This window comes from Nannospalax galili, unplaced genomic scaffold (assembly GCF_000622305.1).
Source record: "Nannospalax galili isolate Female #2095 unplaced genomic scaffold, S.galili_v1.0 scaffold638, whole genome shotgun sequence".
Classification (NCBI taxonomy): domain Eukaryota; kingdom Metazoa; phylum Chordata; class Mammalia; order Rodentia; family Spalacidae; genus Nannospalax; species Nannospalax galili.
In genome coordinates this window covers 679,830-706,453 of record NW_008341884.1, presented here as the reverse complement: position 1 = coordinate 706,453, position 26,624 = coordinate 679,830, and the positions used below count along the sequence as shown (strand labels likewise).

General features: G+C 47.8%; 1 protein-coding gene across 2 annotated transcripts in view; it reads right to left on the bottom strand.

Annotated features, from left to right (window-relative positions):
* Tmtc1 (transmembrane O-mannosyltransferase targeting cadherins 1) overlaps positions 1-26,624 on the bottom strand; it is a 220,634-nt gene that overhangs the window by 33,718 nt on the left and 160,292 nt on the right. For both annotated transcript variants that reach the window (XM_017799233.2, XM_017799234.2), the window contains one exon: positions 11,072-11,215. In XM_017799233.2, the coding sequence (XP_017654722.1) occupies positions 11,072-11,215 (144 nt within the window). The remainder of the gene's footprint in view (positions 1-11,071; positions 11,216-26,624) is intronic.

Here is a 26,624-nt window from a genome sequence, read left to right as displayed (position 1 = left end):
AACAATGAACACATCTATAAATAATGTAGTTTCGTTTCAAAGCAGAGACAGGAAATGCAGGGCAGTCACTGGAGTGGTCTCTCTGTGTCACTGTAACAGAGTCCACAACCACCACTCCGAAGCTATTTGTATTTTACTAAATATAAATTTCACAAGTGCCAGAGGTGTTACCTGGAGCACCCTTCTGAGATTACAAGGTGCACCTGGCTCAGGCTCCGCTCAGCACATCAGTGGCCACACCAAAAGGTCTGCATTCTGTGGGGTGATGGCTCAGGAGGAGGGTTGAGGTGAGGAAGAGCAGGAGCATTTGAAAACTCTTCCTCAGTCAAGCCAGAAATAGTCTTAGAAAAGACAGGTTTAGCAGTTATTCCATTTAAAAGGAGGCGGGCATTGCAGGAGAGGCAGGGATTTTCTGACAGTACAAATTTCCTAAAAATGGGAATTACCATTGCTCTTAGACTGTACAGAGCATGTGTATCAAACTTCCTAACACTTTCATTTTGGCAGAGTAACAAGTAATTTAGAGAAATCAAAGCCCATTATTGATGTTAGCCTCATCTACTTAGGACCATCCTGTCAGCCCTTTAGAGTCAACTGACAGGTCCTTTCAAAAGAAGGAAAATATTTTATAGACACTTCTCTTAAGAAACCACATGTGATGTAGTTACCTGGCCCATGGGTGATCTCTAGGATTAAGTTAACTATCCCATATTAATGGACAGAGTCAAATCTCAGTGCCTATCCTGTGCAATTGACCATGACACCCTCTGGGTGTTGGATTACAGAACAGAACACAGAGGATCCTTATGTGACGTTAAAGGCTCTCTGAACATTCCATTAGGGATTGCCTGGCCCTGATGGAATTGTTAGGGGCTCCTGGGTAGGTTAAAAAAAAAAAGCTGCAGAAAGACCTACAATAACCCAGACATTTCTGTGACCAGGACACTGTACCATAGATCACACCAGTTTAAGGGTGTTCTCAAGTGCCAGCCACATGAGACTCTGGAGACACCAACAGCATGCTGGTAGGTCAGAGGTTTTGCTGGTCTGGTCAAGGGAACAGAGCATATCACTGTCTTGACACTGTGAGGCCCATGTAGTCAGAGGCAGAGAGAAGAGCCTGGAGCAGGGGCAGGTTGGGCAGCACTGAGGAGAGACCCATTTGCTGCTTGCTCAATGCTCTGGGAGTCGGATGAAATCATGGGGGACTAAGTCTGCTCCTTCTCAGGAATCCCTACTTGCATCTGAGAACTGGGGAGATGTCAGGGAAGGAGGAGAAAAGAATTCTAGCTGCCCTTAACCCCCCACCCCATACAACTTGTGAACACACTTTCAGCCCAGCCATGACAGTTATCCCTTTTATAATATGGGCCCCTCTGGGATGAACCCTGGGCTCTATGCTCTTCAGGCAGATTCTGATCTGAGAGATCTCCAGACCTCACTCTGCCTTGCCTTGACGTCTGAACTGATAATATCCTACCATACAGCACTACAGAAGTCATCATAAAGATGACAGTTATCCCTTTTATAATATGGGCCCCTCTGGGATGAACCCTGGGCTCTATGCTCTTCAGGCAGATTCTGATCTGAGAGATCTCCAGACCTCACTCTGCCTTGCCTTGACGTCTGAACTGATATCCTACCATACAGCACTACAGAAGTCATCATAAAGATGTTTAGATCCATTCTGTTTCATGCTGAATGGAGGAGGCTGACTCTACGTGTTGCACAGGGCTGTCCATGGACAGCCAGAGAGACCCTGAACAGCCAGCCAGCCAGACTCTGGACAGCCGGCCAGACCCCAGACAGACAGACCCTGGACAGATGCCATCTTCCCAAGCTTGGCTGCTCTGCTTGCCTAGGATCTTTGCAGCTAAGCCTGTTGACCCTCACACTGTGTAAGGAAGGAGGGGCAGGAGAGTCACAGGATCCCCCAACCAACCAGGTGGCCCTATTTGCACAAGAGGGAGGGGCTGGGGTATACAACAAGCTGAAGAAACCTAGATGAGGTACTACCACCGCTTTGTGCTGTGATGGGGAAGCCACCATCCACACTTGGATGAAGGTTTTCCAGGGTGGGCTTAGGAGGGTCCCCCACACTCCTTTAAGTAAACCTTCACCCACTGTTCTCTAAGTCTGGTTTCCCAGACTGCAGTTTGGCAAAATTGTACTTCAATTTGTCATTGGGACCAAGGGAGAAGGGGTGGATGTTGATTATACCACTCCAGAAGAATTTTAGTCACACCACAATTAAGGTGGGGGGGCTCATGGGGAGGCACATCCTGGGTCCCATTCTGTGCACATGAAGGCAGATGGTTAGCTGCAGAAGGAGGGTGGGGCAGTTAGTCACGGTTATTGCTTTTCATGGAAAGTTTAATTAAAGGACAAGGTTCTTAAAAAAAGAAGTCCTAGGTGCTTGGTACAATGCAGAATCCCAGGCCTTTAAAGCCTGGCATTCGCCTGGACAGGTAGAGGCTAAACATAACAGGACACTGACCTCAAAGCTTAGTGACTTCCTTGTGAAGGTGGAGCCAACAAGAATGGGCAGTACATGGTGGGTTTGCCCTAGGGGATGCTGGGAGAGGCTGGCAGGGTGAGGTGACAGCGGGGACAGCCACTGCGGCCAAGGAAGCGTTCTTACACAACTGCCCCACTGGAGCCCCCTCGCCTGTGTGTCGCGTCTTGCTTAGCTCCTTCTCATCTACATGAACATTGAAACCTTCTACAATTTTGCGGCAGGTTTCCTCTCTCAAAGCTTTCCCCAGGAACTTCCAAAAGGTTGAAATTCCTCAGGATGGGTTCCTTGGACTGGTCACACCCATACCATGGATGTTATAAGAGAAACATTAAGCAGAAATTAAATGTCAGTCAGAATGGGAAGATTTTGCCATAACATTGGTGGTGGCACAGGCTTTCCCTCTGGTGGCACCTTTTTCCTGTGTAATGTTAAGTAAAACATTCCCATGGGCTCCTCTCCTGACTGCAGCTCAAGGGCAGGTGTTGAGCAAAAGCATTCCGGCTTTGCCGCATTGTCTTTCAGTAATTAAGGACCAGTGAGGCTTGTTAATTTACAAAGCTATCCAGATTCCTGTCTACAATCACGTTCATGTAGACAGAGGCAGATGCTTTAAGAACTGACACTGAGGGGTACTCCGAAACAGCTGGCAGTTGACACAGATGGAGCGGGCAACCTGCACGTAGCAATCTAGTTTCCTGAGCACACTGAGAGCGAGCAGGGCTGGGTCCTCTCCACTACCGGAGTCTCTGAGGAGTGTTTTGTTGTGCTACAGTTATTGGATAAACAAAAAACGATGCTTCTCATAAATGAAAAAGAATCTGATTTCTACTTTTTCGGCAGACAGATGTTCCCAGCTCTTCTAAACCGGCCTGTGAAAGTCCAGGTGTGAGCGCCTCACAGAGGTGGTCTTGTAAAGCACATGTTTTCTGTGTTCTACTGCCTTTCTACATGGGAAGAGAAGGAAATCCTGGTTACTCTGTGGAGCACGGCATTCAAGGACCCATCCTGGGCATTGCAGAGGCTACAGTCGTCTGGTTAGCTGTAGTTCACTCTAATTTTTCTCCTTGGCTTTTATAAAATCCATCCACAACAACCCAGAGGACGCATTTCTGTTACGTGACAGTGAAGACTCGAGAGCGCTGGTCAATTCAAAGATACTCATGGCCTGGGGAGACGGCCCGACTGCTAAAGTGCCTGATGTACAAACACAAAGACCTGAGTCTGATCCCCAGAAGACAGGCACAGTAGCACGTCTGTAACCGCAGCCCTGGGACTGCAGGGGCAGGCAGATCTTCGGGGCTCACTGGCCAGCCGGCCTAGGCTACTTGGCAAATTCCAGGCCAATGAGAGACTTTGTCTCAAAAAACAAGGTGGACTGTACCTGAGGTTGACCTCTGCCCTCCACATACATGTGTACCCCTATATACACACATGCATCCTCCCATGCACATACATACACACCTCCACACATGGTGATGGGCATCAGTCCTAGGTCTCTTCCTTCACTGCTGTAGGGCATCTCTTGATGTGTTTGTCATCAACCCTGTGAGGTCACTACCCCCACTCAGGCAGCGGGACGCTTGACCCCCTCTCCCCTGCGGCCCTGCTCCTTTGTGCACAGAACTAGTTCTACGCAACAGTTGCATGAAGGTGAGCTGGGGAACTAGCTCCAAACAAGTCACCTCCAAGTTCAAAAGCCCAAGCCAGCATTACTGCAAAGCATACACTCAGCATGCTGCAGGGCCTGAGGAATCATGGAGACGCTGCTCAGCCACTGGGACCCAGGGGAGAAGGTGGCTGAGAATGCCTTGTGTGTCCTTGTTCCAGGCCGGGCTGGCTGCTGCTCCAACCTGGCTCTGCCTCACCTGCTGAGCAACTTGAGTCAGGTGCTGCAACTCCACAGGCCTCAGTGGCTCAATCTGTGAAATGTGCCCCTTAATCTCTCCTCCTGCAGGTCCCCACCTGCATGGAATAGACACACACAGTGTGTACTTAACGCAGTGTCTGACACAGGAGATGTCAACTCCACTGGGACCTTCCCTCTTTAGCCAGATCTCTACCCAGCCTTTCTTCCAGACCCCTGACTGTGTGGTATCTCAGGAGAAGGAATCTGAGCCTCAAAGCAGCTGACCATTCCCTTAAACTGTTCAATGGCACAGGTAGAAAACACACTGCCCACCTCTGATTCATTGTTAATGCTACACCAAGAGGCTGAGCTTCAGACTGGATATGAGTGAGACATTAGGTCCCCAGATTACAGACAGTAACAACTAATCCTTCGTTCATCTCTATTGGGTGCCAGGTCCTATGTCAAGTGTTTACATGCATTATACTTAGTACTTATGAGTGTTTCTAGAATCATGTCTACTTTACACATGAACAGTTGGAGCTACTGCAAGATAGAATTTTTCCCTGAGGTCACATGCTAATATGCAGCAGAGCTCACTGGCTGTAGCAACAATCTGGAGAGGCACATGACCCTGTCCCAGCCGATCCTGTGTGGACAGGAGAGGAACAGTGTGGCCCTCCCACTGCCTGCAGTGGATGAGGTTGTGAGGAAGCTGAAGGTTGATGGTAAGAAGAGGGTGGTGAAAGGCCAGGCTACCCAGAAGACAGTGGCCCAGTGCTGCACCGCGGGGATGGGGAGACTGGACTCCGTCTGCAGAAGGGGGTTTGGCAGAAGTGGGAATGAGTCACTGGAAAGGGAAGAGCTCTAAAGCCAAGCCTCACCAGCTCAGGTGCTACCTGCAACACAGCCTGCAGGCCACACACACACACACACACACACACACACACACCCCACACACACATACACACACACATACACACACACCACACCACACACACACCACACGCACACATACATACACACACACGCACACGCACACACACGCACACACACACATATACACACAGCACACACACACATACACACACACACCACACACACACATATACGCACACACCACACCACACACAGCACACACACATACACACACACGCACACGCACACACACGCACACACACACATATACACACACCACACACACACATACACACACACACCACACCACACACAGCACACACACATACACACACACGCACACACACACATATACACACAGCACACACACACATATACGCACAAACCACACCACACACAGCACACACACATACACACACATACACACACACGCACACATACACACATACACACACGCACACGCACACATACACACACACACACACACGCTTTCTGCCCTTCTTGCCGCTCTCTCTGTTTTTAAGTTTGAAAGCCTGAAATCCAACAACCTGAATACCAAGTCAAGCATTTGTGTCAGAGTCCTACTGGATTTAGGATACAGGCTGAGGCGTTGGCACCCTGCAATTTGCGTGTGTACAAACAGAAGTCCCAGCAGCTCCCAGCTTATACTTTAACCAGATCCCTCCTTCCTCAGTCCATCCTGCTCCAGATCTGCACTGTCAGGTCTCAGTGAAGCCCAACTGCAAAAGCACCAGGAAAGAAGAGTGTGAGCTTCCAGACAGACTTCCAAGAGCTCCTGACTTGAGAGGTGCCCTGGCCGGGTCTGCTGCTGGAAATCTGTGCAGAGAAAGAAAATGACAATCTATCCAGAGAATGTAAACAAAGCCCCAGCTCCCTGCAGCCTGCCCTCTGTCCCACACATGCCATGGTGCTCTGCCTCTGGCCTGGACTCTGTTTATTACAGAGAACTGTCCTAGGGATTTAGGACTCATGATCAGCTTGCCAAGATCACGGTGTGAGTGCAGTTGTGGAGGGGACATGTGCTCACAGAAGCACATGTGTCCACAGTGTTTATAGGTGCAGAATCCTCAGGCTAGGGGAGGGAGATCACGTTCTCCCTTCCCAGATGACCCACCTGGACAGACACTAAGAGGATGACAGAATCCTGGTGACACCCTGGACACCCTACAACAGGAATGGAAGTCACTGTGGAACTAAGACCTGATTCCTTAAGTTCTTTCCATTTTAGTAGCTAATACCAACACCGATTTTAACCAGCACTCCCAGAAACGTCTCTCCATTCTGCTCCATCCTTTGGACCCATCGGGGACTTCTGCAGTCTTTGTCCATCACAAGCACAAGCTAACCTCGTTTACTCTTTTTCTTTTTTTGACATTTTAGATGCTAAGCAAAGCCAGTATTAACAGACATGAATTGAGAACGTTGCTCCTTATCAATCTCTCACCAAAATGTGCTGCAGAGTCAGGATAGATTATCTCCAAAGTCTTATAAACTAGGTGAATGAGGCCAGACACACTTGGGTAGCCCTGGGCCGTTGTGGAGTCTGCTGTTCTGAGTCTTGAACACACTGGTAGCCCTGGGAGTGGGATGAAGCGTGTACTGCTGTGCAGCTGTCTAAAGGAATATGTCACATAACTAAGAACCCAGTGGGCTCCCTGGCACTCTCTGACAGAGCAATGTCTCATTTTTAGAACTTCTGGCCTGGGAACCTCCGCCCCCATTTTCCCATGAAGTCAGGGTTATTAGAAAATGTCCGTGCTGCTCCAGAGAGAAGCCACTGGCCACAAGTGGTTATTGCACATTTGAAACACAGCTGATCTCAGATGGCCCATGAGGGTCAAACCATATTAGATTTCACAGATTTAGTGTAAGAATGCACTGCATCTCATTCATATCTTTAACGTTTTATGTTAAAATTTAAAATTATTATAAAGTATGAATTACACCTTAAAATAATAATTTGGGTACATCAGGGTTAAATTAAAGATATGACTGAAGTTCACTTTTATGCTTTAACAGATGACTTCCTGACACCCCACGCTGGCAGCAGATGGACACCCCACGCTGGCAGCCACTTTCCATGTGGGCCACCAGGAGGCAGTGGAGAGTGCAGGCTAGGGACCAGGGTGCTGGTGACTTGAACCTGTTCTTCTTGTACAAACTTCAGTGTCCTGTTGTATAAGACAGGAAAGGCCATATCTGAACTGCTCATGTGAAGAGGTGACTGGTTTCTAGAACAAGCACTATGCTCACATTAAAGGGTGTGGTTTTATAAAATGAACAACATAACCCAAAAGCTGACACAAGAGAAAACTGGAGCGTAAATACTCATCAGTAGAGACCAATCAAGATGAAAGCACCCACATCTGCAATACTTCTACCTTTGTCTTGGTTCTGGCCCATTGCCACTGGCCTAGAAGCCTCTTAGGGGAAGTAGAGGTAAGTCAGAGTCCTCCAGATGCAGATTCCCCTTGTGGTTTTCTGGCTCACTTTCCTGTCACTTAGTAATACAACCTTAGGGTAATATGAACCAACCTGTTTCCTTAAGAAAGACAGTGGGACTGGAGAGATGGCTCAGCAGTTAGGAGCACTGGCTGCTCTTACAGAAGACCCAGGCTCGAATCCTAGCACCCACATGGTGGCTAACAACCATCTGTCATTCCGATTCCAGGGGATCCAATGCCCTCTTCTGACCTCCACAGGTACTGCAATGACACAGGTGTACTTACATACATGCAGGCAATATACTCATACACATAAAATTAATTAAAAAAACTTTTAAAAAGAAGGACAGTTAGGATGGCCTGCGTCCCAGAAGCTACTGCATGCTTACATAGCTTGAGATTATGTAATCTGGGGGCTGGGGAGGGAGTGGAAAGGAAACAGGACAAGGGGTCAAAGGACAGGGTTCAATCCTGGGTCAGCCATAGCTTAGGTCAAGGTCACAGAGTTCTCTAGAGGAGCCTTGGGTTCTTTACCTATAGAATGGGTAAAGATCACTGCTCAGCATAGATTGTTTGAAGAATTAAATAGTGGAGCTACATACAAACACATATATTGTGCACATATATGTATATATATATATACACACACACACACCTGTCGATCTATCTCTATCTATCTATCTATCCATCCATCCATCCATCCATCTATCATCTATGTACCTATCCATCCATCCATCCATCCATCTATCATCTATCTATGTACCTATCTTACTTGTAAATTGGAAACTCCTACACAAATATTAGCTATCAACATGACTTTGTCTGCTGGATTCCAGACTGATGGACATGAAACCATAGCTACTTTGCCCTGTGGACACAGTTACTTTTCACACAGCACGTCTTAGGATTCCCCATTTCCTCTTCTTCCCCACTTACTTTAAAGTCTCACTGGGCCAAGAGTGCTATTAATAAAAGGCACTGACAGTTCTCCAGACTCGCAGATGTCAAGCCCTGGTATTGGTTTAGAGATAAAGAAATGATTTTACTGAGAAAGAGGGTAAAAGTCTCGCTGGAAGTCAGTAATCTCTGTGCAAAGCCGCCACTGCCAAGGTAAGTCATATGCAGTCACTGAAGATAGCAGTGGTGACAGACTGAATGGAGGAGCCACTGGGGCAGCCATCTTCAGCTCCGGTCTCCTCCAGAGGAAAAGGGAGAGGAGGTCAGACGTGGTGTCCAAGGAGAGCCATGCTTGGCACAGTCTGAGAGCGACCAGGACTCGGGACAGTGTTTCTGATAAGGAGTCTCACTCTTTAACTACCAATTCTGCTCCGCACCTTAGAAAACAGTATTATTGGTAAGATTCTAGAACCAGTACTATAGATCCAGGTCCCCAAGGAGACATCAAGGGACTTCCTACCAGTTTGGTAACTCTGGCTATAAACAAAGCACATATGGACACTGCAGTGACTCAAACCCAGGTCCTCACAACCCCATAGACACAGTGCTCACGGAGGTGCTGCAGTGAAATAAACACAGATCCGTAAGCAGCTGCCTCAACAGCTAGAACTCACCTGCCTCACATTTGATCCATTATTATTTTATTTTTAAAGACTTATTATTTATGTGTACATGTATATCTGTATTTGTGCTCACATGTGTGCAGAGATAACTGAAGAGTCCAGAAGAGAGCATCAGCTCCCGTGGAGCTGGGGTTACAGGTGGTTGTAAGCTGCCCAAGTGGGTGCAGGGAACCAACCTCCAGTTCTCTAAAAGAGCAGCAAGCATTCTTAACCACGGAGCCATCTCTCCAGGCCCATTATTGTTTGTTGTTTTGTTTTGTTTTTTTTTGTCTTTTTGAGACAGGCTTTCCCTGTAGCTTCAGCTGGCCTGGCACTCCCTATTGAGACCAGGCTGTCCTGGATCTCACAGAGATCCGCCTGCCTCTGCCTCCTGAGTGGTGGGACTAGAGGGATGTGCCACCAAGCCTGGCTCCCATTATTGTTTGTTTTAAAGGGAACTAACATGCACACACGTCAGGAAGAGGAACCATGATGTACCATGGAGCAAGCAGGAAGGTGAAGAGAATGCTTGACACTGAGCTATGAGGCAGCCAAGGGAGTGCCGTCCAGAGGAGAAACAACGGAGCCTGGTCACCGAGGGGCAGCTGAGAGAGCTCTTGGCCCACCAGACTGTTTCAGCAAGCATGGTGTTGGCGCTCCAACACCACACCTAGGTCCATCCTAACTCTTTGTCTAGCCATGTTCACCTCTTACATGCCCACATCTGATGCTCATAATCCTTGTTTGTTTAGGAGCTAAATTCTATAATCTCTACAGCTGCCCATCATTTCCTGGACCATCACCAACATGCCTAGGGTTGTATTAGTAAAAACACAGGACCCTTGCACTGCAGTCTCCAGTCACACCAGCCACGCCCTCAACTCCGAGTTAGTACTGTGACTATCATCATATCATCACTATATCATTTTGAGGCAGGGTCTCCTGTAGCCCAAGCTGGCCTCAGATTCACTATGAGGCCCAAGCTGGCCTTGAACTCCTGATTTGCCTGCCTTAGTCTCCCAAGGCTAAGATTATATAGACATATGCTTGGCTCTAGACATTGTGTTTTTTTTTTTCATTAAGACTTTTACTTATTTTAATTTTAATTATGTGTCTGCGTCTGTGCAGGTGTCCGAGGAGGCTGGAGGAGGACATGACTCCCCTGGAGCTGGAGTTATGGGCAGCTGTGAGTCACCCACCACGGGTGCTAGGACCTGAACTCTGGTCCTCTGCAAGAGCAGTAAGCTCTTAGCCAGCAAATCTCTCCAGTCCCTGCGAGAGTAATTTCTAAGAGCAAAGTCACCACCACGAACAGTAAACAAACGTCACTTTGTTTCTTACCCTACACCAGACTGAGCATGAATCCTGGTCAGCCCTTTCATTTTACCTTTAGAGAACACTGCCCTCCCCAAAGAACATTATGGGATGTTTGTCAAAGTTGCGTTCCACGAATTCCTTCCTCAAGATTCAAAAAGGCCTAGGGCATACTCAACCCCCTGCAGTATTTTTCTGCCTAACTCAGCACATCCTACCTTAACTTGGCCACACTGCCCTTCTGTTTCTGACCTTTCACAGTCCATCTATTGACGCATCCAAAAACGACACACTGGGAAATACAACTTTTAACTGACAAGGGAGAAAATGAATTGCAGGGAATAATACATTGTCCTAAAGCATAAAAACCATCTCTAGGGAGAGGCAACAGCATCTTGAGTCTTTCTGGAACTGCCCAGGTTATCCAGCTACCAGGAACCTCTCTACTTACTTCAGCAGGTTCCCGAGATTGAAGAGTGCGCGGTTGTGATGCGGGTGAAGCTGGAGCGCCCTCTGGTAGTACATCTTTGCCTCAGCAGTGTCCTTTGTGAGCGTCCCAAGGTTGTTCAGGGCGCTTGCATGGCGTGGATACAACCTGAAAGATTGATTGGATGTGACAAGCCGTGACTACCCAACTGGACACCCCAGGCACACCACATTCCCCTCTAACCCCCGCCCCCCGCCCAAGTTCTTCCTCTAAGTTAGTGGTGTGTCTGTGCCAAACCTTAGGGGTCAACTGTTTAACCCTATAAATAAATATTAAGGAATATTTGAACTCAGTGGTCTAAATAAGTAAACCCCAAATACTTTGAGAGTAAATGTGGAAATCTCCCAGGAGTAAAGACATTCTCCTCCTTTAGGGCCTGTGATCACTTTCAATTTCCTGAGATCTAACTTACCCTTGGTGGGAAGTTTGGGGGGGGGCAGGGGAGGGGATACAGCTGACCAGTCCCTGGTGCAGCACCTACTGCTTACACATCATGTGGGCTTCCTTGGGGAGGGATCTTTGCAAACATCTTTGGACAAGGGCATGAGAAAGATGGCCATGACCAAGAAAGGGTGAGACGTGGTAAGACCTTCCCAAACAAACCCTCCACCCCATCCCTCTTTCCCATCTTCTCTCACGTCTTTTCCTTGCACTGCAATTTGCCTCTACCTGGATTCATACAGCTCTTAGAATCTTGAGAACTTAAACACAACACACACAGTTAATGCACAATGAAGCAAAAATCAGCATCCTTCATGCTCAAGAGAACTAGAAAGCAGGGTGGACCTGTGCAAGTAAGCTACAACCACTAACGGTAAGGACAAAGGGGGGCAGTTCAGCCCTTAATTAAGCTCAAGCCCAAGGGCATGCTCAACATACAAGGCTCACTCTACCTGCCACTCAGCGAACTTTGAATAACCCACGGGGTTGGCTCTTGATGTCCAAAAATGTCCAAAAGCCAAGATACTGTTTCCATGATAAGACTAAAATCAGTGCTTGTCGGGTCTCTTGAGAAGTGCACACTGCCCCTCATTCCAGACTTTCTAAGGGAGGCAGTTTGTCTGGGGATAGGAGGGCTCTCAATTACAGGAGGGGAGGCAGCCACACCACCTTTGTCCCTGTACCAGGAGCCTGCTCGGCCTTGTCCTCACAGAGTAGCTGTGGCATTTTCTGACAATGCTCTAAGGTGTCTCTGGACTGACCAGGGACAGCATCAATTAAATATATCTTCTCAGAGGTCATAAGCCCTTATTATTCCCAGTGGTTCTGAAAGTTGTTAGAAGAAACTTATTCTGAAGATGTCTGACCCAGCAAGAACACTGGCCAGCACATGTGTGCCAGCTGCTCCTGTCTGGGCACCTTCCATGAGCACAGATAAATGTTAAAGTCCCTGATCTGGGCTCCAGTTCTGGACACCCAGCACCACAAGTTCTGAGAGAGAGGCCTGACACTCTGTAAGAAGAGATGGCCTGTCCACAGAAGGCCAAAGATGTACCTGGACCTGCCCACTCCTTCCAAGCCCAGGAAAGCTCCTTGGAAGCTTGCAACTACAGATGACCTTGGCATGTTCACAGAACACATCATGGCCAGGGCTGAAACTCCTAAAGAAACTTGCTTTGCTAATTTTGTGTTGGACAAACAACTTTTGGGGAAATGTAAAGGTCTCAAAAGCAGAGGGCCTTTCCCATGCTGCTCTCCTCCCCATGAGTGGCAGCACAAGGCTTGGGCCTGTGCCTGCCCCGTTGAAGGAGGGTCATTTCCTATAGCTTTCACTTTTATTCCTTGAGGCTTTGAGGCCTTCATGACAAATGAAATAAAAACAGTAATGTATGGATGGTATAGAAAAGAAGCAAGTGCCTTAAGGGCCTAGCCATCTTTCCAGCTCAGGGCTGGACAGTCAATAGTCCCTAAGAGCTTCTGACCAGCTTGCCTATGTATCCTTGAAAAAATGCATTAGGGGCTGGAGAGATGCTCAGTGGTTAAGAGCAGTGGCTGCTCTTGCAGAGGACCCAGATTCAATTTCCAACACCCACATGGCAGCTAACAACAATCCATAATTCCAGTTCCAGGGGGATCCAACACCCTCTTCTGACCTCCTTGGGCATTGCATAACATGGGTGCACTTACACACATGCAGGCAATACACTCATACACATAAAGTAAAAATAATATATAAAATAATAAAATAAAATTTAAAATGTATTAGTTCTACTATTTATTTATTCCATTATTTATTTATGCATATGAGTGTTTTGCCTCTCTGTATGTAAGTACACCCGTACATTCAATGCCCATGGAGGACAGATGAGGGCATCAGATTCTCTGGACTTGGAGCAGCACAGGGAGTTCCAGGACAGCCTTTGCTACTCAGTGGCATCTTATTTCAAAAAGCAAAAACAAAATTTTAAAAAAAGTAAAATTGAGTCTGATTCTGTGAGTTGAAGACAATTTTTCCCCAATTTGAACAATCTAGATTTCAGTAAACATAGCATAAAGATTTTGTTATCAAAAGGCATCTCTTTTTAAGAAAGATTTATTTTTATTTATGTATGTGTGTGCCCACATGCATGTGTGTGGAGGAGGATGGAGAGGAAGCAGGTGTGTGCACTTGTGTGCGTAGGTACCTGTGGAGGCTACAAGAGGGCATCGGATCCCTTGGAGCTGGAGTTATAGGCAGTTGTGAGCTGCCATGTGGGTGCTGGAACCCAAACTCAGTCCTCTGCAAGAGCAGCACATGCTGTTAACTGCAGAGCCATCTCTCCAGGCCCCAAGAGGAATTTAAGAAAATTAATAAACAGGTTGTCAGGACACCTGTTCCCTTCCAACCCAGACCAATAAACAGGTGATCAGGACACGACTCCCTTTCAGCCAAGATTAGTAAACAGGTGGTCAAGATGCTGCTCCCTTCCATCCCAAACATCTGGTCTCTGAAGAACACCAACACTACAGAGATCAGAGTCACTGAAGGGAACAGGGGTTAGGAATGAGATGAGGATGGAGAGGATGGAGAGAAGGATGGAGAGAGCAGCCCCAAGGGCTGGTGCAGATGGCTTTTTATGACTTTGAAGTGTTTTCTTATTGAGGAAAGGGAGGACGATTACACACATACACACAAGCATACATACATATAGACATAACATAGACATACACACATATACACACATATATACATACACACATATATTATACAGACATACACACCTACACATAACACAGACATTCATAGACACACACATACAAACATACATACACATATACACACATACACATAACACAGACTTACACACCTATACACACACATATAGAAACATACACAAATATACAAACACACACTGTACACACAAGCACACACACACACACACACACACACAAACACACATGCACACCCAGAAACATCTCAGTAACACTTGTGCTCTTAAGTGTTAAGAAGGCAAATGACGCCTGTCATTCTATTTGTTTAGACAATAATACTAAGCCAGTCAACCAAGCGAACTGCTATAAATTAGAGCTTCTGTTTAGAATAAGTTCTTTTTTATTTCTCCCAAGCAATTCATTTAAATTATGATCTTATAAGAACTAATTTTCAGAGGAAGAAGTGAAATCAACTCACTCAAAGAACTTGGCTTCTGAGAATCAATCTTTTAAGCTGTCTTGTCCTAAAACCCTCATGGTATCACCGAGAAGCACAGATCATACGGGAAGTCCTTAGAGTCAACAATACTCGGTTACCTGTAAGACGGGAACACCTACTTGTTGAGATATTGTGTGCTAGGTTGTTTTTGGGTGTTTGTGCACATGTGAGATATATGTACACATGTGTATGCAGCTGTGCATGCGCCTGTCATAGGAGGAGGCCAAAGGGGATGCAGGATGTCCTGCTCTATCACTCTCTGCCTCATTTCTTTGAGACAGGGTCTTTCACTGAACCTGGACCTAGGCTCATGGCCAGCTGTCTCCACCCCTCATGGCGCTGGGGTTAAGGGCATGCATGATCAGCTGTGCCTTAATTATGTGGGTACCGGGATCTGAACTCAGGTCCCATGCTGCTCCTCAACACTCCAACACACTGAGCCATCTCTCCAGCCCATCTGTAAGCTCTGACCCCAAGCCAAGGCCTATGGACACAAATTTTTGGGACTAAAGTTTGGGTCTGTTTATTTTGCAATTTTCATGGTTTGTTCAAAAGTGAAGGATGTTACACATTTTTGACAGTTTCAGGACATTGCACATTATTTCCCTGTTCAAATAATATCGAGTCATGTCCCACAGTTTGTACCTTCTTCCCAGAGTATATACACCCTGACTGAGTTGTCCAACTTTCATTCAATACCTTAATTTATTTGAGGTTAACTACCTTAATGCCAGATGTTTATTTTCTAATTCTTTTTGAGGATAAAAATATAATCCCAAAGAAAGACATAAATAGGAAAAAATTCCTCTATAAAAGCTCTGTTTCATTGGACTACCATATACACAAAACAAACCATTTCAGAAGTTGGCAGTTGACAATGAACCCCAGCATATTTTAAGTTCCTGGTTGCTTTTGTGCCATAAGTTCAAACCATCACGTCATTAATGACACTTAGGCAAGACTAATAATTTTATTGGCTTATTGACTTGCTTTTTGATTGTTTGAAATGACTATCAACACTTTAGGAAGTAGGTTTTTCTGTCTTTTCTTTTTCGGCACTATCCTCCTGATCCATTGAGGATAGTCTCAGGGGCAAAATCTCAAACACATCTTAGGGAGAGGCTGAATTGTGGTGACCTCTCACCTCGACCTCAGGGCTTATGGGGAGGAACTCCACCCAGGAGGTCTGCCAAGGCTCTGTAGAGTGAAAACACTTTCCATATCCTCAGGAAGTGAGTCAGTTGTAAAGGGCTGTATTCCAGAGAACTCACTTCCAGAGGCTGGGAAAGTCCTGAACAAACACTCCTCTGGTCTTTGCAGCAGGAGTGAGGTGACAAGAACCTATAGTTTCACAGAGCCTGGGGTAAGCATGGTGAACTTTGGATGTAGTAGCTTAGTGGACAGGAAACTGCCTGGTCCATGGGAGATATAACTGGGCTTGGAGCTAGAAGTCAGTTGTGGATGCTGAACACGTCTGGGGTTTAGCTGCTTTCTCAAAAAATTAATGACATATTGACCTCAGGGAACAGTCTGTATGTGAACAAATGAGAGGTTGGCTATAAAAATACCCATCATCACACCTGTAACACTCCATACATTTAAGACTTTGGGGTTAGATGCAGGATGTTGGGTCCCTGCATGACCCCTACGACAGCATGCCAGGCTGAGGCAGCTGGTTCTTCTTCCTTCATATGGGGGGTTTCATTTTTAAATGTGTATGTTTTTCTTGCATGTATGTATAGGGATTATTGTGGGGGTGGAAAGCTTTGCAATGTGATGGTAATTAAGAACTTTGGGGCAGGAAGAGCTCCTAGACAAGAGATAAGACTGGGGAGATAAACTGGAGTCTTCATCCTGCTCCCTATGGTGGATCTGGAAGGAAGTCTTTGTAACCCCTGTGGCCATACATTACCTTAATTATCACATGTACCTTTTACTTAATTGCCACCTATGTGCTGTTTTGTCTTTTACTTGTATTTCTTCACATGAATATAAAAACCCCTAAAACTGGAGGGGGGGTACTGGCTCTTTTACAGAAGGATCCATAGGTCAGTCCTAAAATTAAATTAAATTAAATCCCTCTCCTCACCTGACTTTGGCTGCTGGTCTCTGATTTTCCCATAACAGGATGACTTTTATGATATGGACATACTCTGGACTAATGACTTTTACAATATGGACACCCTCCGGACTAATGACTGTTATGTAACTTACTACAATGGTAACAAGCTCACTAAGTCATGTGCTCCTCTTGTGACCTGGTCATATGATCTTAATCCCTCAGGACCCTTCCTTGTGCTCCACCTAAGATAGTGTATGCACGTGTGTACGGATGTTTTGCATATCAAAGCACCGAAGTGTTGCAAACAGTGCTTTTCTTATTCATTGCAAACAATGAGAGGACTTGAGGACCCTTTGTTTGTAGTTGTATGTGGTATTCTAAGTCTAGGAATCAAAGGCAAATTCTTCTCTGATTCCCCACTTCATGCTGGAGATGCTGTTTCTAGGAGCAAAGCCTCTGCTGGAGAACAGTTCTGAGAGAAATTTGAAGGAACAGGTTCTCAGCAGTTCAAACTGGCTCTTGGCTGAAATAGATGCTACAGCTGGGTTGTTTGTTCTTAAGACATCTCTGTCATGTGGTGTAACACTGCATGCATACAAGTGTGCCAGTTGCATGCAGTGTGCACAGAGGCCAGAAGGGGGCATCAGAACCCCTGCAACTGGTGTTACTGAAGGTTGTAAGCTGCCATGTGGGTGCTAGGAACCAAACCCAGGTCCTCTGCAAGAGCAGCCAGTGCTCTTAACCACTGGACCATCTCTCCAGCCCCTATATGGCATCTTTCATTCTCTGAAACATCATTTTCAGGCTGGGCTGAGGAGGCACTGATCAAGTGTCAGGTGTACAAGCACGGGCACCAGGACCTGAACTGGAATTCCCAGTCCTCCTGTAAAAGCTGGGCATGATTGTGCATGTCTGTGACCCGAGTGCTTGGAGAGTGGAGACAGGTAGATTCTTGAGGCTTCCTGATTAGCCAATTGAGCTCCACAGTGAGTTCTGGGTTCAGGGAGAGACCCTGACTCAAAAAATAAGGTGAAGGGGCTGTAGGGAGGGCTCAGTGGTTAAGAGCACTGGCTGCTCTTACAGAAGTTCCCAGCACCACATGGCAGCAAACAACCATCAGTAACTCCAGTTCCAGGGAATGTGATGCCCTCTTCTGACCTCCTTGGCATTGCATGACATGGTGCACTTACATACTTGCAGGCAAAACACTCATACACATAAAATAAAAATTAAAAACATAAAAAGATGAAGAGCAAAGTAGAAAGAAACCTGACCTCAGTCTAGCCACCATAGGCACCCGTACATGTGTGCACATGTGCCAGCATCACAGGTGAACACAGATACACAACACAGACACCAATGACTCTTCACTGCTCCCATCAGTCAAAATAACATCCATTAGTTCTTCATCACCAGTGCAGTGAACAAACACTCAAGTCATTGCCTACCCGCCTGTTTCTCTTACACCATGGCTTCCAGAGGTCAGGGAACCTCTCGATTTTGAGAAAGTAGGGGTGTTCCCTGGGAGTCCTTTACGATGGAAGAAAACCATCCTCACCGGCACTGTGGTGATTTTTCCAGGTTTTCCACTGTGCTCCACATTAAATGTCAGACACATGCAACATTAAAGCCATGTCCAAAGTCAGATGGGAAATTGAGAGTCTTGTGAGGTGTCTAACTGGCAGATCAATGTGCTCCCGCATTCCAGTTGTAATGTCATTTCCTAGTGTGAACACATCCCAGCTGGTTAGGTTACACACAGACAACAATGAGCAGGAAGGTATGTCTACATTCATAATCAACAACCTCCAGCCAAGGAGATTGTAGGGGTGGGGAGGGTATGTGCTCTGAGTGTGCACTTGACCATGGAGCATCATCACTGGCATACAATGTGAAACCCTCCTCCGTGGCCCCCTGCCCTGACTCCTGAGACCCCTGCCCCTCTTTAGGAATAACGGCTCTTTCTAGCTTCTGTAAACCGCTTGATTGCTAGGCTGAGAGGACAAACTGCACTGACCCCATTTTGACTAGTTGTTTCAGGCAAGCCTGGACCTGTCCAGGCATGTCGTAATCTCCACCTACTACTCCCACTCCAGGAGGCTATAGATCAAGCAGGCCCAGGCATATAGCAGCCTTATAAGGTAAGAACAGAGACTCCTGGCCTCACAGATAACAGTCAGCACATTCCATAGCTCTGAGGGTAGCACCCACCAATGAGAAACCCCCAGGACTGTATCCCTTGTAACCAATCAATTCAAAAGTGTGCTGGCATGTGCAGGCTCCTCGGACCAATCAAGATGTGACTCTGTTATTCCCCTCCTCCCTTGGTCTAAAACCTATAAAAGGCTTCCTCCCCCTGCGATCGATGCTCTCAGCACAGATCCACTGCGTTGGTGAGGTCTGAGAGCCCGAGCTTAAGATCGAATAAAGACTCTTTGTTTTTGCATGCCCTCTGGATTCCGTGGTTATTCTTGGGGGTCTGTTCTCTGGGCACAACATTTGGGGGCTCGTCCGGGATCCCCAAGAACCACCCCCCCACAATGGGACCCCAGGGCACTGAGTCTGCCTGATCTGATCGGTGAGTGTCTCATCTTTGTGTCTTTTGTATTTGCGCGTGTGTCTGGTTTTTGGGCCCAGTTTGAGATTGCCTGTTGGAGGTCTAGTCAGATGCGCTGGAAGGCCCCAGGCCATGGGACTCGGGTAGGGATTGGATCCCCTTGGTAAATTTGGAAGGATGGAACGGGTCACGCCCACCAGGAGGCAAGAGGCCATCGTCCTATTTTCGGTTTAAGGCGCCAACTAACTGTGTGTTGTTTTTCTGTGTGTTTGTGCTTTTTGTTGTGTTTGTGACTCTTACTGCGTTAGAAGAGATGGGACAGAACCAAGTAACTCCTCTTAGCCTTTTCCAGAATCACTTCTCGGAGTTCAAAGCCCAGGCCGATAGCCTGGGGTTAGGAGTAAAGAAAGGGAAGCTCTTTGTGTTTTGCAGGAATGAATGGCCGACCGTTGGGGCTGGTTGGCCTGAAGAGGGGACATTCGACCTGCCCACCATCTACAGAGTAAAAGATATAATTTATGGCCGCCCAGGCCACTCTGATCAGGTCCCTTACATCACTACTTGGCAGGTTATTGTGGAGGAGCCTCTGAAATGGTTAAAGCCATTCCTTCCTCTTCCCCCCACTGGTCCAAAGCCGACTGTCCTCACCCTGCGCGAGGATGAGTGACAGAGAAATGAAACTAAACCCTCTGTCCCTCTCTACCCTGTCTTGCAAGGAGGCACAGGGGAAGAATTTCTGCTTGAGCCACCCCCCATCAGCCACAAGCAGAGCCTCAGGACACCCCGGGGAAGGCGGAGGAAACCCCACCCCAGGAGACAGAAGAACACCCTTCCAGACATGGAGGAGGGTCCAAAGGGGGCAGCCATGGCTGGTGGCAGACTCTACTGTCCTCCCCCTCCGGGCTGTGTGGTCACTCACTGAAGCAGGGTACCAGCAGATGCAGTATTGTCCATTTGCAACTAGTGACCTCTACAATTGGAAGCTGCAGATAGCTAAATTCTCTGAAAAGCACCAAGGTCTAATTGATTTGCTAGAATCTGTTTTGTTTACCCACCAGCCCACTTGGGATGATATTCAGCAGCTTTTGCAGGTCCTGTTCACCACTGAAGAAAGAGACCGGATCCTGGTTGAAGCCCACAAGCTGGTCCCTGGGGTGGGTGGGAATCCCGCCACCAATCAGGCCCTGATAGATGAAGCCTTTCCCCTGGTTAGGCCGAATTGGGACTTCAATGTGGCTGAAGGTAAGGAGAGGCTCCGGGTCTACCGCCAGACTCTAATGGGGGGTCTCCAGGCGGCTGCAAGGCGTCCCACCAGTCTGACCAAGATTAGTGGTGTGCAGCAAGGGAGGGCAGAATCACCCGCATTCCTAGAAAGGATCCTTGAGGCGTTCTGTACCTATACTCCAATGGACCCGGAAGCACCTGAGAATAAGAATGCAGTGATCCTGGCGTTCGTGAACCAGTCTGCACCCGATATTAGGCGCAAATTGCAGAAATTGGACAGACTGGCCAATAAAACTCTACTGGAGCTTCTGGCAGTGGCTGAGAAAGTCTACAATCTTTGAGAGAGCCCCGAGGACAAGCAGGCCCAACTGCCACTGCTGCCGGTGCCAAGCAGACCTGTGACTTTGCCAAGATCCTCCTGGCCACATTGAACAGGTCCCCAGGTGAAAGAGAACTTCACTGCGACACCTATCTGCTGAACAAGGTAGGAGATGCCCAGAAGGGCGACCAAAATTGTTGAAAAACAAATGCTCCTATTGTAAGAAAATGGGCCACTGGAAGAAGGAATGTCCAGAAAGACTGGCCAGGTAGGAGCAGGTCCGTGAAGGAACATGAGGAGCTTGGGGAATGGAGTGAATAAGTAGGTGGGGTTCAGATCCCCTCCCCGAGCCCAGGGTAACCCTCAGAGTGGAGGGGACACCTGTGAGCTTCCATGTAGACACAGGTGCTCAACATTCAGTGTTAACAGAGACCCTAGGGAAATTGTCAAACAAAAGGTCTTGGGTACAGGGAGCGACTGGCATGAACCAATATTCATGGACCACCCGAAGGAAAGTGGACTTAGGCACGGGCCAGGTGTCCCACTCCTTCCTAGTCATGCCAGATTGCCCCTACCCACTCTGATGTAGAGACTTGTTTACCAAAATTGGAGCCCACATCCATTTTTCACCTAATGGGGTTCATTTAATAGATAAAGGAGGCCACCCCATTCAGGTAGTGACCTTTCAACTGGAAGATGAGTATCGACTGCACCAAAAACTGGACCCCCAGCCAATGGAGGAGATTTCTGTTTGGCTGCAGGAATTTCTTCTGGCCTGGGCCGAGACTGGAGGGATGGGGCTGGCAGCCCACCGGCCACCCATCTGGGTGGAGCTGAAACCGGGAGCCCTTCCAGCTTGGGTGAAGCAGTATCCCATGTCCCATGAAGCCAGATCAGGGATTACCCCACACATCCAGAGGCTAAGAGACCAGGGCATCCTAGTACCCTGCAGGTCTACATGGAATACACCTCTCCTCCCGGTAAAGAAGCCAAACTCAAACAATTACCGGCCAGTATAGGATCTGAGAGAAGTAAATAAGCGGGTCATGGATATCCATCCCATGGTGCCTAATCCCTATACCCTCCTGAGCTCCTTGCCGCCTACCAGGAGCTGGTATACTGTACTAGATTTAAAAGACGCCTTCTTTAGCCTGCCCTTAGCCAAGGACAGTCAGCCATTCTTTGCCTTTGAATGGCAAGATCCGGAGGGCGGTTTCAATGGACAGTTGACCTGGACTCGCCTGCCTCAGGGATTCAAGAATTCACCCACTCTCTTTGATGAGGCACTTCATGAAGATCTGGGTGAGTACAGGCTGGAACACCCCCAGCTCACCCTATTGCAGTATGTAAATGACATCCTGATAGGTGCTGCTGATGCTCTACTATGTCAGCAAGGGACTAAGGATTTATTGGTGACTCTAGGCAGGCTAGGATATCAGGAATCTGCTAAAAAGGCACAAATGTGTCATCAAGAAGTGATTTATCTAGGGTACATTCTAAAAGAAGGACAAAGATTTCTCACAGATGCCAGGAAAGAAACGGTGCTGAAGATTCCGGTCCCCAACTCTCGGAGAGCAGTGAGAGAGTTTTTGGGATCGGCAGGGTTTTGCCACCTCTGGATCCCAGGGTTTGCCAAATTGGCTAAGCCTCTCTACGAGGCTACAAAAGAAAATGAGACTTTCGTTTGGACGGGGAAAAGAGAAAGGGCCTTTAATGAAATTAAGCAAGTCCTCCTGATGGCCCCGGCTTTGGGGCTCCCTGATGTCACCAAGCATTTCCACCTCTACATAGATGAAAAGAAAGGAATAGCCAAAGGAGTCCTGACTCAAACGTTAGGACCCTGGAATAGACAGTGGCATACTTGTCTAAGAAACTTGATCCAGTAGCCGCAGGATGGTCACCGTGTCTGTGGATTATAGCTGCTACTGCCCTTCTAGTCAGGGATGCAGATAAATTGACATTAGGGCAAGAACTGCATATCACCACTCCTCATGCTATTGAGAGAGTTCTTAAGCAGCTACCAGACCGCTGGTTGAGCAACGCCCAAATAATCCATTATCAGAGCTTACTTCTTAACCCTCCGAGAATTCCGTTCCTCCCAAGCACCGCCCTTAACCCAGCCACGCTGCTGCCCAACCCTGACTTGGACACAACCCTGCATGATTGCATGGGGATCCTGAGCCAGGTACATGGGCTCAGAAACGACCTGACCAATCGGCCACTCTCCGCTGCAGAAGCCACTTGGTTCACCGACGGTAGCAGTTTCATGAAGGATGGGCAGAGGTATTCAGGGGCGGTAGTGGTAACTGAGATTGAGATTGTTTGGGTGGCAGCTTTGCCTACGGGAACCTCGGCTCAGAGGGCTGAACTGATAGCTCTGACTGAGGCCCTTAGGCTTGGAAAGAACAGACGATTGAATGTGTACACAGACAGCCGATATGCCTTTGCTACGGCACATATGCATGGAGCCATCTACCAGGAAAGGGGGCTGCTCACAGCGGAGGGAAAAGCTATTAAAGATAAACAAGAAATTCTTGGCTTGTTGGTGGCTCTATGGCTGCCTTAGAAGTTGGCTATCATCCACTGCCCCAGGCACCAGAAAGCGAACACGCCCATAGCTCGGAGAAATCAGAGAGCAGACTGGGTTGCCAGAGAAGTAGCCTTGGAGGCCTTCCAGATTTTACCAATCCAACTGCCAGATCCTGGCCCCCTCGTCCTACCTGATCAGCCTCACTATTCCCCAGAGGATATGAAATTGATACACAAACTTCCCATGACCCAAAAGATTGAGGCGTGGTGGCAGGAGACTGTAGAATTATTCTGCCAAATGACTTGGCCAAAGACCTCCTCACACACATCCACCGAACCTCTCACCTGGGTACAAGGAAAACAGCTGAACTCTTAAGAAATGCTCACTTAAATGTCTTGAATCTCTGCCCACTGGTTAATGCAGTCACCTCTGCATGCCTTAGTTGCAAGCTGACCAATGCTGAAAACCATCCTAAGGAACAAGGAGCTCAAATGAGGGGCTCTAGACCAGGGGCCCACTGGGAGATGGACTTTACAGAAGTTAAGCCAGGCAAGTATGGTTACAAATATATACTAGTTCTGGTAGACACCCTTGCAGGATGGACTGAAGCCTCCCCCACCAAGCATGAGACCACTCAGGTGGTAGCCAAGAAACTGCTGGAGGACATCTTACCCAGGTATGGTGTCCCAGCCCTTCTGAGCTCCAACAACAGGCCAGCCTTTGCATCACAGGTAACACAGGAATTAGCTAGGATATTGGGAGCAAGATGGAAATTACATTGTGCGTACAGGCCCCAGTGCTCGGGACAGGTAGAGAGGATGAATAGGACTCTAAAAGAGACCCTTACCAAGTTAACCATGGAGACTGGTGGGGACTGGGTGGCTCTCCTTCCCTTCGCCCTGTATAGGGTGAGGAACTCTGCTAGGATTGACCCCGTATGAAATCATGTTTGGAAGACACCCCCCCATCCTCCCCAGTCTAAGAACTGAACTAATTGCTGAATTTGATAACTGACATTTGCTTGATTCTCTAGAAGCGGTGGCTCGGGTGCATAGGGATGTATGGCCCCGGCTGAAAGCTATCTATGAGACTGCTCCCCCTCCTACCCCGCACAACTACCAGCCTGGCGATTGGGTCTACGTCTGCAGACACCGCCGAGAGACCTTGGAACCTCGCTGGAAAGGACCATACGTAGTGCTCCTGGCAACACCAATGGTAGTGAAGGTAGATGGAGTTGCCACCTGGATCCATCACACTCACGTCCAATTAGGAAGTTCCTACCCAGACCCAGACAACCATTGCCCTCCGTCAACCTCCTTGCCGGATCCAACAACATGGAAGGACCACAAGAACGCAGACAATCCCCTCAAGCTAAGACTGTGCCACTCGATGTTTACTCTGCTGTTTGGAATGAACGTATGTATAACTGCTAACCCTCATCAAACTTACAATCTCACTTGGTAGCTCCTTGACACCTCTACTGGAGACATCCTGATCCAGACATCCAAGATCACCCCGCTAAACACCTGGCACCCAGAGCTAGGCTTCAAACTCCAACGCTTACTCTCCGGACAGAGCCATGGGGGGCTATGCCATGCTTATTACTATGTCTGTCCTGGGAGCAGAGGTACAGACTGGGGAAAACAATGTGGGAGAGCCAGTGATTATTTTTGTAAATCCTGGGACTGTGTGAGTACGGGGGACATCTACTGGACAGCCCCTATTAAAGATGATCTTATCAAGGTTGTCCATAACAACACCCCTGATGTCATTTATAATGGGCAGAAAGTTAAAACATGTCCTACAAAAACAGGCTGCAACCCTGTTAAGATGGTGTTTACTGATGCAGGAAAAAAGACACCACTTGGGAGGTAGGAAAAACCTGGGGACAGCAGGGAAAACTTTCTCTCCAGCAAGTAACTGGGGCAGGGACCTGTGCCCTGCCCCCCGGTGTCCAGGTACCCTCAGGGTTATGTAACCACGTAGTCTCTGTTTCAAATGGTACTTATTACTCTGCTACTTCTGGATGGTGGGCTTGCTCTACTGGTTTGACCCCCTGCATTCACGGGACCATCCTGAATAACATAAAAGGTTACAGTGTCATGGTACAGCTATTCCCCAAGAGGACTTACTATGGGGAGACCCAGATGGAGCCAGCCTACGCACCTCTTTCCACCCTCAGAACTAAGAGAGCCATAGGAACTGCAGCCATTTTGTTATCCTCCTTAATTGGTCTAGATATAGCTGGAGCGACCAGAGTGGGCACCTTGGCCTTAATTTTACAGGACCAAAACTACAGAGCCCTCCAGGTAGCTATTGACGCAGACCTCAGGAGTCTGGAACAGTCTGTAACTAAATTAGAACAATCCCTAAACTCACTAGCAGAGGTTGCCTTACAGAATAGAAGAGGTCTTGACCTCCTTCTTATGCAACAAGGGGGCTTGTGTGCAGCCCTAAAAGAAGAATGTTGGTTTTATGCTAACCACTCTGGGGTGATGAGAGACTGTATGGCTCTGCTCAGGAAATGTATCAAGGATAGAGAACAAAAGGACCCTGGAGGGTACGAGCAACTGTTTAATTGGTCTCCCTGGATCACCACCTTAGTCTCAGCCTTAGGCAGACCTATAATCCTCCTTCTGTTAATAATAACTATTGGACCATGTGTCATCAATTGGCTGGTTGCCTTCATTAAAGAACGAGTGAGTACATTACAACTCATGGTCCTGAGGTCCCAGTATCAGCCCTTAGAACCTCCTAATAGGGACCCCAACCTAGACCCATGATTGGGTCTTCTCTAAGTTACAAGGAGAGGGGGAAATGTGAAACCCTCCTCCGTGGCTCCCTGCCCAGACTCCTCAGACCCCTGCCCCTCTTTAGGAATTACGGCTCTTTCTAGCTTCTGTAAACCGCTTGATTGCACTGACCCCATTTTGACTAGTTGTTTCAGGCAAGCCTGGACCTGTCCAGGCATGTCGTAATCTCCACCTACTACTCCCACCCCAGGAGGCTACAGATTAAGCAGGCCCAGGCATATAGCAGCCTTATAAGGTAAGAACAGAGACTCCTGGCCTCACAGATAACAGTCAGCACATTCCACAGCTCTGAGGGTAGCACCCACCAATGAGAAACCCCCAGGACTGCATCCCTTGTAACCAATCAATTCAAAAGTGTGTTGGCACGTGCGGGCTCCTCAG